The sequence below is a fragment of the Anastrepha obliqua genome, chromosome 1 (assembly GCF_027943255.1).
Source record: "Anastrepha obliqua isolate idAnaObli1 chromosome 1, idAnaObli1_1.0, whole genome shotgun sequence".
In the NCBI taxonomy this organism is placed as follows: domain Eukaryota; kingdom Metazoa; phylum Arthropoda; class Insecta; order Diptera; family Tephritidae; genus Anastrepha; species Anastrepha obliqua.
In genome coordinates this window covers 25368146-25383430 of record NC_072892.1, presented here as the reverse complement: position 1 = coordinate 25383430, position 15285 = coordinate 25368146, and the positions used below count along the sequence as shown (strand labels likewise).

The following is a 15285-nucleotide window of genomic DNA, read 5'->3' as shown; positions in this document are numbered from 1 at the left end:
AACCTTAGAAATATTGGGAAACTGTTTCGGTAATGATACTTTAAACAAAGCGGACGTTCACGAGTGGCATGGACGCTCCAGAAGAGATCGTGAGTCCATCCAGAATGAAGAAAACTGTTAAAATCAGCAATAAAATGAAAGAAAGTTGCTCAAAAACCGCAAATTAACCATCAGAGAATTGGCAGAGGACTTGAACATAGCTTATGGATCCATTCAGGACATCGTAGTTAATGATTCGGGCTTGCCCCGTGTTGCTGCAAAGTTGATCCCAAAGCAACTGAATTACATACAAAAAAGGGACCGCGCTGATATCGCCATGATTCCAAAGGCTGATTCCAACCCAACATTTATCAAAAGCGTTATTCCTGGACATGCGACGTGGATTTATGTGTACGACATGCAATCCAGACATCAGGCGAGTGAGTGAAGAGCTCCGAATGAGCCAAGTACAAAAAACAACATGTTTTCAGTCAAAAAAGAAAGCGATGCTCATGGTTTCTATGGACTACAACGGTATTGTACACCACGATTTTTTGTCAGAATGTTAGACAGTTAATAAGGCCTATTTATTATTTGGACGTTATGCGTCGTTTACGTGAAACAATTCGTCAAAAAAGGAAAGAATTTGTCGGAAAACAACTCGTGGATAACGCACCGTCGCACAGTGCCTATAGCACATTATTCGTGAATTTTTGACCAAGAACGATACGAATACCATCCGACAGCCATCTAATTCAGCTGATAGGGCTCCCTGCGGCTTTTTCTCTTTGATCGAGTCAAAAAACCATTACGGGAAACGCGCCGCGTTTTAACAGCCGAAAGCAAGTACTGGAAAAATCCAAGGCGGCTCTGATGGCTATTTCAAAAACAGAGTTCAAGGAATGTTTCGCGGGCTGGATAAAACGCTGGCTGGTGAATTGCCCCGGCTGGGGAGTACTTCTTGTTTTTTGAATTTTTTGAATACATTCCGGGAACTTTTTGATCAAGATATTCAGTATATTCACTGCTACATACCATTTTGGCAAGATAATAGGGTGAAGAATTGTTTAGAAAGATAAGGTCAGTCGGCTATTTATAGTACTCTTCTAGCCATGGGGTAAAACTTTCCTCAAGCACCCGTCGATACTTCATGGCGTTCAGTGTTCGATCTATTAGGATCTGCTTTCTAACAATTCGATCATTCAGACTCTACCACAGCCCACATTCGTCGCTATGACGTTCCCCGGTTATATACAACAAAATCTCGGAAGCAAAAACAAATTCAATTAAATTAAATTTCTCTGTATGGTGGCTATTTTGGTACATTTTCGTTGCCAGCGGTGGAGATATGATAAGATGCTGAGTGGTTAAAAAATATCTTGAAGACGTCGAAAAACTTTTTGCATGAAAAATGTCGGTATTGCCGTTTTTATGAACTCTCTCCTAATGCCTTTGGCGGTTTTGAAACTATTTTTGAAGTCATTTGTTCCAAACAGCGATTCTCTGTCGAACTAAACTCCGCACACCTTGTCCTTTCATAATTATACGAATAATGCATGCTTTTATACCAATATTGTTGACTGATTCTAACTTTTATACCTGGATACCAGGATAATAGACGACGCGGTAACATGAGCGGAGACTGTCTTGATTTTTTCGTATATCACCAACACAATCTTAGTTTTTTCGTAAACGAACCGCTGTCGTGTTAAGTCGACCAATCAACTCCTTCCTTCAAAATCTCTGAGAGCCGGTTAACGGCCTGATGTTGTGCACACCTCTGAATTTTTTTCACCATGCAAACTCACCACCCCTTTTTAATTTCTATGCCCGTAACTGTACATATAAGTAAATATATCTACATATGTACGTATGCAAATATATTTATGTATATCAAAAACTTATTTATTTTATTTATTGCTTACAACCCTCAATCGACAATCGCTGTCATTTCGCCGCTTGATTGTTTTATTTGTGCTCATAGCTCATGGCATTGTGCGCGTAATTGTATATTATTGATGGCATGGAATTGGTATAGAAACAGGCGCTTCATATGTGAAAATACTGGGCGTTTCTATTGACGTCTGTATTATTCTATTTTTGTGGTTTCATTTTAGGTTATTTGCTATATTTTATTACATTCCAATAAACATTTACGAGTATGTTTGAGTACAATTAAAGGTTAAGTTGACAACTAGCTGACGAGAGTACCAACTTATCAGATCACCAACATTCAATCTGTACCAACAACATCAATTCCTAGGGTTCCAACTCAACAAATCCTCAATATAAAGGACAATTGTTTGGCTGACAATAATTACGTTTATCCAGTGAAAAAAAGTTAGTTCTCAACGCGAACTTAAATATCATTCTCGAATTGGACTCAATGTAGTAATGTTTCCCAAATTTGCTATGATTGTTTTCAGGTTTTAGAAAGATGAATATCCTAAATCCAAAAGCCCGTAGTTTGACAGGGAATTGAGATAACAAAACCATAGAGAAATAAAATACAACGTACTTCCAACTTAATTGTTGTATTTTAACCGCTTCTGCAACTTTCGGTACGTCTCACCAAGGCTTTGACAACCTATAACTGAAAATTAGAAGTTTCCCACAAAACAGATCTATGTCAAGACATATTTTTTTTTTAATTTGCTCCTCAGAAAGTATTTGACTAACAATGGATTTGAATTGATCCAGTTTCACAAGTCGTTCTTTAAGATGGGCTCATTCTTTTCCCAGGAGAACAGATGGCAATCAATACTTACTTACTTACTTAGATGGCACTACAACCGTATGTCGGTTTTGGCCCAATCTAAAACATCGGTTCGCTGCTTGCTGGCGCCAGTTGGAGCTGCCAGGTTATGCCTCACTTGATCTCCCAAACGCAGATTGGTCTTCCTCTTTTTCTTCGTTCCCTCTCGAAGGACAACAGTGCTGGAGCACCTTTGTTCATCCTCGAAACATGGCCAGGACAGCGCAGTCGCTGTATTTTAATACGCTTAACTATGTCCACATCTCTGTACAGCTTGTACAGCTCTCTGTTCCATCGGATACGGAACTCATTCTCGCCTACGCGAAGAGGACCAAAGATTTTTGGGCGAAACGCTGCCAGTGCTCTTTCTTATCAGTTGTCGTTCAAGCTTCTCAGCCATATACAAAGACGGGGATAATTAGGCTTTTTTAGTACAATGATATTTTCGTTTTTTCTGAGAGAGCTCTACTTTTCAATTGCCTACTGAGCCCAAAGTAACGCCTGTTGGCAGGAGTTATACTTCGTTTAATCTCTGGGCTGACATCGTTTGGCTGTTAACACTGGTACCTCGATAAACTAAGTCTTTCACCACATCAAATTCGCGGTTCACCACATCAAAGACGCGAGGAGTCTTTGTTTTACCCACTTTTTCTGCTTCCTTCTCCAAACTGGATTATCCTGTTCAAGCCGACAATATCAATACCGCCGCGCCATTCGATCAGTCCAATTTTTGACTACTTTTTCCAATAAATCTGAATGAGCCCAATAAGGAAAAATGCGACGCAAAAGAAGGTCATTTGGCTTCAATTCTTGCACGAGCTGTATTTTATAGGCAGTAAGACAAGATCCTCACGTAAAATTTTTCACGTAGTCAAAGAACAAAGGCCAACAAATTGAAAATGACGACGAATCAACATTTCGGCATCTTCTTCAATGCTTCGGGGACATATTTTTATTATTTCAATTGAAAGCGTTTCACAATTTGACAGCGTCGTTTTGCGTTAAAGGATTATAATGTTCTGCCAAACCTTACTGAACAAAAATGTCAACACAGTTTGCCGTTCTTAGCTGTCAAACCATAGTTATTGACATGCAGATAAAAAACACCCGATAACTGATTATACATTGTGAGATATGCCTTACTAATAATATGATGTAACTTCTAATTAGATCATGTGCACCAATCTCTGAGCTCCGCCTTGTACTTCACATTACGGACCGCCATATGGCAATGGTAATCTGGTTTATCACAACTAGTTTTAACGGCACATTAACTGCTTTCAGCAGCCCAATTGGAGCTTCAGTCTAGCACTAAAAAGCAAAAAGCTACCACCCACCTCATAATAACTAACCACTTTACTCCACAATCTACACCCAACTCTCCACAAGGAAAATTCTCTCGAAATTTTGTCCATAAAGCTCTTAAATGCTTTGCTCAAAAGTTTCTCAGCCTCTTTATTTTTATTTATTTAATAATATATTTAGGTCCCATATTTTCTTCGTGCTTACATTTAAATGGAATTTAAATTAGAATATTGCCTTGCAAGGCAAGGTTACTTTGGTCTCTCCTCTCTTTGGTGTTTGGTCTTTCGTCTTCGTATATGAGTTTGTCACTGGCAGTTCTCTCACGAATAGTCGTTCACGTTTCATACGCGTTTTGTTAACAGCAGAAGATTGATGACTCTCTTCTGGTTCACTGGCTGTTGCCTAGCAATTTATTTGCCTATTCACATGCACATATGCACACACATATGTATGTACTTAACAATGCATAACTACATACATATTTATGTTACATATGGCGGTTGCCGTGGCTCAGCTTTCGTTGCGCGTGGCATATTGCTTGTTGGCTAAAAGGCCTTAGACTCGGTTCCACCTAGCCAGGAAAGAAATACAAAAAAACAATGGTAGCGTTTGCCTTTGAGAGCACTTTTACCATGAAATAGCTTCTCTCAATGTCGGTATGCAACTTTGAACAAATCCGGATGCACATCACAAATTGGTACAGAGTGCGCACTAAGGTTCAATATATTCTTATGTTATAGTCATCAACTCAGTTTCGTGCTCACTTACTAAAGGGTTTTTTAATTGGCGCGGGTCGATTTTGGCGCCCTGTGGCAGCCATTTTGTTTTGGTGACATCTGTCAAATCTTTTGTTTATTATTTAGTTGTTTATGCCAAATCATCATGGCAAGTTACACGATTGAAGAGCACGTTCAAATGATAAAACTGTATTATCAAAATAAGCGTTCATTAACGCAAACGTTGCGCGCATTGTGCCCATTTTTCGGTAGACGTGGTTGCCCTTCCAATTTCTTATGGCCCATATTGAACCATATGGACCTAGACGACATGTGGTTTCAGCAGGACAGCGCTACGTGCCACAAAGCAAACGCCATTTTATTCCATTTCAACATCTACCCGCCCTTATTGAAAAACCCTTTATTACTTATTCCCTGAAAGTATTTTGTTTTTTACATTCCTTATTGCCTCAGTTGCCTGACATTTGCTCGCGTCAAATTGCTTTAGTCAACCCGATCGCATCGTTCGCCCTGTTTTTCCCTATGGAGGAGCGTGCCAGCACAACCTAATAAAAAGCCGCAAGGCCATTTGTTTGCAGCTCTGTTGCCCTTCGCTCTCCAATCAAGGATACGCAGTGAAAATGGCATTCTGTTTCAGCCACATGCGTACGCAATTTTCGTCTTTCCGTTCTTTGAGGCATATGCTACATAAGTACATATGTATGTAGCTTGTTTCTGAATGTTTGTGTGACTGTTTTTCGGTTTCAAGTACCGCAATTAATTAAGCATTAAGCTCCTAAGATTGAGAGACTTGTTTGGTCCTCTTTTGTGAGTTGTTTTTTTATTGAGAGAAGTATACTCCCTCGCATTGGGCGGTGGGGAAATTTTCAGCTGCTCTGCATATTTCACCGTTACATCTATCAGAGCACTTTCGCTTTGCCTTGAAATGCAATAAATAAGCGAACGAAAGTGCTTACTCATCCGTCATTGTTGTCACATCTTTTAACGGTTGTGTTCATACTTCTGGCTTGCTGCTCTTTGTTTTCATTCTGCGTGTGAATACTTTGCGGTTTTGAATAATCACACAAGCGCTGGGAGTAAACACAATCTAATCTGGCACTTAGAATTGTTTGGGGGAAAATATCTCTACTTTTGCGGTTTTTCAATTAAGAATTTTTTGGTGTTTAGCTGAGTGGTTTTGGGATTGATGAAATTTTGGCAGGTAGTGATTATTAAAATTAGAGGTAGGAGTTAGCCATACCTTTTTCTAATTCTAGGATTATTGCGTGTATAACGGAAGGGATAAGGGAAGGGATTTCTGTAGTGACAACTGAGCAAATTTGTGCTATATTACCATTAATTTGATACAACGCTTTATTGCTGCTTAAAGCGCCATCTGTGTTTCACATTTTTCTGCCAGAAGGATCGCGCAGATAATTGAGGACATCGCTAAATTTGGTGTGCCTGCGCTATTACCGCAATTGCCCGCTTCCTTTTGCTGGCGCCACTGATGCAATGTGTAACTGAGTGTTTTTCTTTGTTTTTGCTTGTTTTAGCAGCCACAATGCAAATAATGCGCTGACTATTGTCCGGGAGTAAGGATGGAATGGATACGTTTTTGAGGTAGAGGAGTGAGATTTTTTTAGAAACAGGGAAAGTAGGTAAATTTGGAAAAGTGCTAGGACCGTGCTTTACGTGTGATTCGAACCCGCAACCTCTTAGATGGCAGGCTAGTGCACTTACGCTAGACCACCGAGGCCGCTGAGCATGAGTATTAGGAGTATTTTTCTTTCAAATAGCAGCCACTTCTCGGCAGTGAATGGAGTGGTAAGCCACAGGTGCATGGCTCCCATGAAAAGGGCTTCTTATAAAAACAATTAGCTGTTTGGAGGCAGCAAAAAGGGTACATCCGTCACCTTGAATGCTATACTTAAGAAGACCAACATAAATTGAAGAAGAAACTGGGCTAAACATTTAACAAAGGATGTATGCGCGAAATCTCTCCCGAACTTATTGTAAAATGAGATTTCTTTGGCAGCCTAAAGGACTGTTATGAAGAACATTTGCCGGTCTGTTGGATAAAGAGTTGTCACCCTGTTGATTTTATTCCTTTGCAAGCTTATTTAGCTACCACTTCTGCAGATTAGCGATTAAGTGGGAAAATGAAGGTATAAAATTAAGTTGAGCTTAATCAAAGAAGCCAAAGTGATCGCGTGTTTCTGCAATTCGTCGTCAATCAATTTAGATTTCAGACATATTTCCTTCTTATCACCTGTAGTATGGAACCTTCCTTTATCCCTGCAATATTCTATGCGAATATTTCTTTTGTTCGAAAGAGTGCAGCAAGTCTTCTTCTGTCAGCTTCTTCATGTCGTTTGCTGCTTTCTCTTCCACAGCTTCAACGGGGTCAAATCTTCATATTTTTAATGCGGATTTTACCCTAGAAGGCAGATAGAAGGCGCAATACGCAAGGCTCCGCAATACTCAGGACAGATGATGTAACCCTGTGATGTTTTCTTCGGCCATAAATCTCTTGACAGATAATGCGGATTGATTCGGCGAGCGATTGATCCTGCTGTATTGCGGTACTTAGGCGTTTTTGGTGAAAAAAAAAAATAACTCGTATGCGAACTAAGACTGTGGCAGTACCGACTTGTTTACAAAAGCGAGAGGTACTGCATTCGAAAGATACTGCTTCACACTAAACAGCTGGATCTCGCTGTCGTTTGTCGTATGTTTACTTTTTCTACAGCAACGTCAGTCTCTTTATTGTGGGACGTCGTATAGTGTGACTTTCCTTTTGTTGCTCATCATCCTTAGATGCATAGGAATGTAGGTGAAATGGTTGAAATACCACTCTGGCACTCCCCACGCGCCATTTTAATACCATTGTGAAACCTCACTTGATGCATTGTATAAACTTAACTGTGGGGCGGGAACAAATGTGAGGAAATTAGCGTTGTAATCGGAGCACAATCAAATATCTAAATTGGTGGATTATGCCGCATCATATCTTAACTGTTGATTTGGGCTTTTGCTAAAAATCATTGGATTTGGATTTGGAAAGGGTTTTGCCCGTTCATAAAAGTAGAATGCAGGACTTGACGAGTATCTTCTAGTCAGCAGAATTTTTTAAATGACATCTCAAATTGAAGAGTAAATGCGTACCGCTTGGCATTAGCAAAATCATTTCTAATACAGGGTGACAAGAAATAAGTGTATTAAACATTTTTTAATGAAGAAAATTTATCATTGATAGTAGCTCAAAACAAATTGCGAAATTTTAATAGACAATGTTTGAGTAACATTATATTCAGATAGTTTCGAAGTGGCCACCTTTAGCACGAATACACAAGTTCAAACGTTTCAAAAAATGTTGGGCTATGGGCCGTAGTTCGTCTACCGTTATGCGATCCCACTTTCGACGCAACGCTTGCTTCAGCGACTCCAAAGTTTTGTGGCGTTTTGCACAGGCCCTTGCTACCAAAATCGACCATACGCTGTAATCTAGCGCCATTCTTGGCCATTCTTGGGAAGTAATGTAAGAGGGGAAATTGGCAAAGCCATTCTTGGGTTGTTTTTGCTTTGTGGGCTGGTGCCGAGTACTATTGAAACGTCCACTCATCGTCACCAAAGTGCTGCTGGGACCAGGTAAACTTCTTTATTGATTTTGACTCCTTGGTCTATGTAAATCAGAGGAGTCTTGCCACTAGCGCAAATTCCACCCCATACCATGACAGATCGCGGATTTTGACGATGTTCAACAATGGACGAAGGTCCAGGGGCTTCTGTAGACCAATTTCTGACGTTTTGATGATTGTGAGATTGTTCAACGGAGAAGCAGCTTCTCATCCGTAAAGACGATTTTTTCCAGCTCGTACCTGCGACCCGACGTTGGAGCGAGCGACATCTTTCGCGTCTTGCTTTCTTCTTTTCATCCGTGAGCAGCTGGCATTTTTTTAGTTTATAAGGCTTAAGTCCAAGTTCTTTTTTGCCATAAGGCGAACTGATTCACGATTGATGCCTGTCTCACGAGCAATTTTCCTCATCGAGACCATAGAATTCCGTTCAACTCTTTTTTTGATGATTTTTTGGTTGTTGGAAGTGTTAACAGTTCGTTGTCTTCCTCTTCTAGGACGGTCACCTTAATTACCAAGCTCCTTAAATCGTTTGATTGCACGAGAAATCAATGAACGTGCAATTCGAAGCTTCCGTGCTATCTCGCAGTTGCGTGCTCCTAGCTGATGCAGGGCTATAACAGCTGAGCGACTACTTGACATCGTTACACAAAGTATTTAAAAAGAGCTGGAACAGAAACGAATACTTTTTTTTTGTTTGTACTTCAGAACACACACAACAATCACAAAATACGAGTATTCGATAAAAAAAATTTACATTCATCTAATTGTACAGAGAAGTTTATATACAGTTATTTTTTGTCACCCTGTAATAAGTTAATTTTAAGGTATGCAATTAAAAAATATCGTAGCGTCTCGCAGAACTGCCATAGTTGTAATCAACCGGAGAAAAACGAAACTATCTTCCACCTCCTCTGTGAATGCCCTGGCATACAGAAGGCGAGGATATTAACCCTTAGCAAACCGCTTTTAGAAAACCTCGAAGAGTTGGCCGACATAGACGTAAGCAACTGTATAAGATTTCTCAATCGCACAGACTGGATATAGTCGTGAAGAAATAATCGTAGCGTCCTCGTGGTTAGCGAGGATGTTGCGGAAGCACTAAATGGATTCTTAGTGAATCATCACTTCAACCAACCAACCAACATGGAGCCAATAGCCGAACTACTTTTGATATTTGTCGATTCTGTTTGAATTCCTCTCTGCTTCAGATTCTATCTGACCATCAGCTATCAGGGACGAATATCAAAAGAACCGAACATTAGTTCATACAAAGCTCTTCGACAGAATCCACTTCTTGCAAGCGTTCTTAATGATCAGCAATCGGAGCGCATCGCTGAATTCGATAGAACTCTGATCTTGACTTAACCATCAAATCACAGGTTCTCGTCTTAGAATAATAATAATTTAGTATCTGTAGTGTGCCCAATGGCCTACGCTTCGACGTAAAAGATCTTTAGTGTCCCTCGTCCTACAATAGTGGGAAAAGATTATCGGATAAAGTAACTTCTCTGTTATTCTTAATATGAGTCTCATGTTTTGTTTCATGTCGAGTTTTCGTAGAATATTTTTGAAATATTTTAAAAGGTCTTCTACCGTCGCGCCTTAATCTCGGGCCTATTTTTGGGAATTAATTACAAAGCAACCACTTGAGATAATGAAATCAGATTTTTTTTATTTAATTTGCACAAGTTTGCACTATTTAAAAATATATTTTTCAAATCGAATTCTTTGGCCCTGTGTCCTTGAACCGTCCTCGAGGTTGCCCTTGTAAAAATGTCCTAGGCGACTTTGTGGCACGCGATCGACCATTTTACTTATCTGAAATCAAAAAAAATTTTTTTTTTATCATAAAGTGTAGCGTTGGCTATGTTTTCCCAGTGGCGATTTTAAATATTTTGAAATTTGTAAAAAATGCGTGATTTTAAAAAAAAAGTTTGAAAATTTCCTCTTTTTTTTACACTTTAGAGGCCCGCAAAATTAAACTAATCAAAAATTGAAAAAAGTGGTCTGGGAAAACATAGCGAGATGTTCACTGAATAACTGGAAAAAAGATGGAATGAATTCGACAAATATTTATAGTAGATGTGTGACCAAAAAGTTGAAAAAAGTCAACTTTCGGGAAAAGGCGTTTAAAGATAAAGAAACGCTCGAAAATGCCACGCGCATGCATGTATTCTCCCCGAAATGCTCATGAAGGAATATGTTTTTCATAAAACCCTCTTTATAGCATACTCTTAACATTAGTAGCTTTTAAAAAATCTAAAAAAAAAAAAATCGATTTTTTCAAACCGTGACGGTAGAAGACCCCCTTAAGCATTTTTCAATGTTACACATTTTGCAATTCTCATAAATTTTCTAAAATTCTCCCCTCTCTTCCACAGCGATTCATGCAGTATTTAGCATCCAGTAATTCAACATTTAATCTCAGCAATTTTCTGGACAAAGGCGGCGTACAAGGTAAACAAATTTATAAACAAAAACAAACAAGAAAAGAAGCATTTTGAATGAAAAATAAACAATTTTTGCAATTGCTCACGCACACGAGCAGACAATTATTACACTAACCTTATTGATTAAAAAAAAAAACGAAAAAAAATATTGTAAATGCAAAGGAAAGAATCGCCTATGCATACATACATACATATATACATAAATTCACACATACATATATGCAAATTATATTCGTTGATTCGCTTTGTTTCAAATATTCATACGATTCCTTTCATATTCACACTTTTAGTTGGCATTTTCCCACACACTTGCACATAAATACATTAAAGTAGAATTAATTAATTATTTCATATTCATAATTGCACAAATACACACATACATGCATAAAAATAATTAGTGTGCACACTTACCATATCAAATAGAAATCATAATCGTAATCGGAAAATATTCAACAATATTAACACATTTTTCATGCATACAGTTGCGAACACGAAAATAGCAGTGCCAAAAAATATTAGAATATTAGAATATTAGTTTTCATTATTATTTTGTAATTTTATTCTATTCTTTAACTGAATACATCTATAACTGAACCTCGACGATGCGTAGATTAGTCTCTGGAGGTGAAATTGAAATTTGAAAAGGTCGAGCCAAGGAGCACCAGGAGATTTGGTGGCTCCTAAAACACTCAGGCTAAAAATCCCATTATATTTAAAACTCTGGAAAGAGGGTAGATAGTAAAGGAGGGAGGGAGAAAAGTATCAGAGAAAGAGATAGGAAAGAATAGAGACAGAGATAGAGATAGTTAGTCCTGTGAGAATTTGCCACATTCTTTGGCAAATCTGTAAATATCCTCCCTAGAGATGAATATTACTCATTCTCACGACATCGGAACCCAAAACTCGTAGCCGTGCTCTAGCAAACGTAGGACACTCACAGAGAAAGTGCTCAGTGCTATCCGCCTCCTCCAAGCAAGGCAGGCAAATCGGGTCCTCAATGATTCCAATGGGGTCTCATGCTGACCGTATGAGTTGTGTCCTGTAATAATACCGACCATCAACCGAACGTCTTTAATTCCAAGTTTTAGTAAAAAGTTTGACAGTTTTCTGTTCGGACTTTTCACAAAACACTTTGCAGTTCTGCAGCGTTCTAGACCGGACCGTCGCTCTTTATGTAGACTGCATACATACGGTGATCCACTTCTTGATTCCTGCGGAACTGATTCCGATTATTGGCACTGGCCCTTGTGGGGAAATCGCTGATCCACGGTTGGTCAATTCATCGGCAATTTCGTTTCCTTGAACACCGGAGTGTCCTGGAACCCATATGAGTACAAGCCTGTTTTGTCTTGCTACAGAATTCAGCTTCTTGAACAATCTTTGAGGTTTGCTTCGCGTTCTCCAGGGCCTTCAATGCAGCCTGACTGTCACTGAAAACTCCAATCTGTTTCCCGCTCCATCTCCTCTCGATTATCCATTCGGCTACTTTCAGGATGGCAAAAACTTCTGTTTGGAAAACAGTTCCCATTTTCCTCATAGCATAGCGATACTTATTACTATCGTTTAAGTACCATCCGGCTGTCTGGAGGTACTCCTCAAGGTGGTGTGCTTTCCCCTTTATGGCGGAATATGATGATGAACGAGTTGTTGTTAGATCTAGAGAAGAGGAGGATTGAAGCTGTGCCCCACGATGTTGCTATATTATTAAGAGGGAAGTTTCCAGATACTCTTTGAAGTCTAATACGAGGTATTCTAAAAGTTCTATATACTTGGTCTTGTGGTTTCTTGCTCGCAAGAAACTGTAAAATTCCTACCTTCCGACCTCCAACATTGAACGGTACGGTTCTGTCAGTCGGTGATAGTGCTAGATACCTCAATTTAATCCTAGATAAGAAACTTTCTTAGAAGCTGGTCGTTTAGGATAGGGCTTTACCTGGCTGCAACAGCGCTCTACTCCTGCAAAAGAACGGTCGGCTTATACCCCCAGATAGTGCACTGGCTTTAGACAGCTATTGTAAGATTAATGACGACCTGCGGAGTTCTGGTCTGGTGATCAACTCTTGAGCAGAAAACTTCGATCAAGCAGCTAGACAGGATTCAAAAATCAGCTAGTCGTTGCATTAGCGGGGTTCTGAGAACAACGCCAACATCAGCGATAATGTTGCATTTATTGCCGATTGACTTGTTTTGTAAACAATCAACCGCTAAAGCGGCCCTAAGATTGACAGGCCTCATACGATCAAATTTCCGTCTAGAGAGAAGTGGGAAAACGGTTTAGTATTTTATGAAAATAGAGTATATATAAGTATACTGACGGTTCTAAACTCAGACAGCACAAACAGAAATATCTATATATATTCCGATCTGGGTCAGCTCTGGGTGCCGAGCCACAGTAACATTGAGGGTAGCTGTAAGGTGAATGAGTTAGTTAGACTGGGCACTACTGTTACTCGAAGACAAAGTTGATATGCCTATGCCCTTGGCAACAACCATATAAGCTGCAATTAAATAGATACACTTTAAGTATTGCCAACAATCGCTGGAGCCAGTTACATCCTTATGGCATAAGTAAGCCACGCCTGATGGCCAGAATGGGTCGCACTAATATTCTACTTAAATTTAATAGAAAAGACTTAAAAACTGTCTTATAGGAAGGCATGCCAGTGGGATTGCAGAGACTGTCAGCATGTAGGAGAGGAAGGACAGTTGAACACCTACATATGCGGGTGCATGGCTCTGTCCGGATTGGCTCTTTTCTTTAATCCAGCTTCCATAGTCTTCTATGTACAGTCATGTCAGAAACATTTAAGTTCATCTCTTTTTTAATTTGTCATACTTCATGGGATTCTCTTTGGAGCACCTTACAATTCTGCGCTCATCTTGCAGGAAAGTTTTCCGTTTTCCTCCTCTTTTTTCCGGGCTTGCCACAAATTTGATTTGAAAGAATATTTTGTATTGCTGTGTAAGATCTTCCACCTGTAATTTTCAGAATCTGTTTTCGTTGTTCTGTAGTGCTCGACCCACTATTCTGGCACTCCCCAAGTAACAATAAAGCGCCGTTTTGATACCAATATGAGACTACTAACAGATAGATATCTTCAGCCAGTCAGAGCTGTTGATGTAATGGAAAAAATTAATAAGATTTAGGTTGGCGCATTGTCCCAGCCTGGGTAAGAAAGGAGCACTATTTGATCTTAAGGGGGGAGCCTGGTTTATAAGGTCAAAAAAATCAATTTTTTTTTTCGTTTTAAGCGATTCCTAATATTATGTAATATATTTCAGAATATTCGCACAAAGTTACAGAGCCTAATCCTCAATATTTTCGTAGATACAAAGCCAAAGGTAGGCGAGCGTTAGGTAGTTACGCTGTGACCGGACAGCTATAGTACAAACTTTATCTTCTTTTTTCGACTTTTCATTTTTATGATTTCTTTGAATTGGCGTACATGAAAAAAAACTAATGAACCTTTTGAAATGAATCATAGCTTGTTCCCTTCAGTATTGAATTCTCTTATATTTGAACTAACAAAATAGATAAAAAAAAATTTTCAAGATTTTTATACCAAGTTGAAGTGAATTTTGTTTTTATAGAAAGGCATTTTTTTTCTTTAAAACCTCCAAAAAGTTGAAATTTTGGAATTTCTCTCAGTTTTCTTAGTTCATCTAGAATAAAAAATCATGATAATTAGAAATCCATTTCAATTTTTTGCTTTAGATTATAATTACGATCTGTATCTTGTACGCCAGTTGGAAACCCCAGCGTTGCAGCCCTCTACTAATTTCTATGTTAAACATTTTTTTCAACTTATTTTAACCAGTACAAAAATTTTTTATACTTTTTAAATGTTCATTAAAAGATAGAAAAAACTTTGCAGTGCTAAATTAATTTTTTCCTTAAAAAACAAAATCGCAAAGAGATGCAATTTTTAGACCTCATAAACCAGGCTCCTCCCTTAATTGTCTAGCTGTCAAACCCGGACCATTACAGAGAAAGTGCTCAACAGACTCCTTCTCTGAAATTTCTCCAACCTAGCTTTTCCGCCGATCGTCCATTGACTGGTGAACACAGCTACGAGTTTGGAAATTGAATAGCGTAGAGTCTCCAGGACTTTCTGAGTTCTCCGTCTGTTGCACTGGGGCCACAGCGTTTTCAAAATAGCACATGAAGAAATGGAGCTTCATCTTTTCTGCACTTTTCTGAGCAATAAATTGTGCAATTGCCCTTTAACAACAGTCAAGGGACAAGGGACACAGACTTCTTCCTGGCAAGCTCATGATTTCAATTTCATTTCGGTCTATTTTGCTATGTTCTGGAACCCAGATTAGAGAAATGCTACGTGCACACCCAAGAGATATGGTCTCTTTCTTACAGGAGTTCACCAGTTTGAATCTGCACCATAGCGACATGATCGCGGCTCGATTATCGGAAAAAATGTTAA

At 39.0% G+C, this 15285-nt stretch overlaps 1 protein-coding gene across 16 annotated transcripts in view; it reads left to right on the top strand.

The window, feature by feature from the left end:
* LOC129235951 (phosphatidylinositol-binding clathrin assembly protein LAP) overlaps positions 1 to 15285 on the top strand; it is a 102636-nt gene that overhangs the window by 30649 nt on the left and 56702 nt on the right. For all 16 annotated transcript variants that reach the window (XM_054870845.1, XM_054870924.1, XM_054870538.1 and 13 more), the window contains one exon: positions 10778 to 10853. In XM_054870845.1, coding sequence (XP_054726820.1) covers positions 10778 to 10853 — 76 coding nt within the window. The remainder of the gene's footprint in view (positions 1 to 10777; positions 10854 to 15285) is intronic.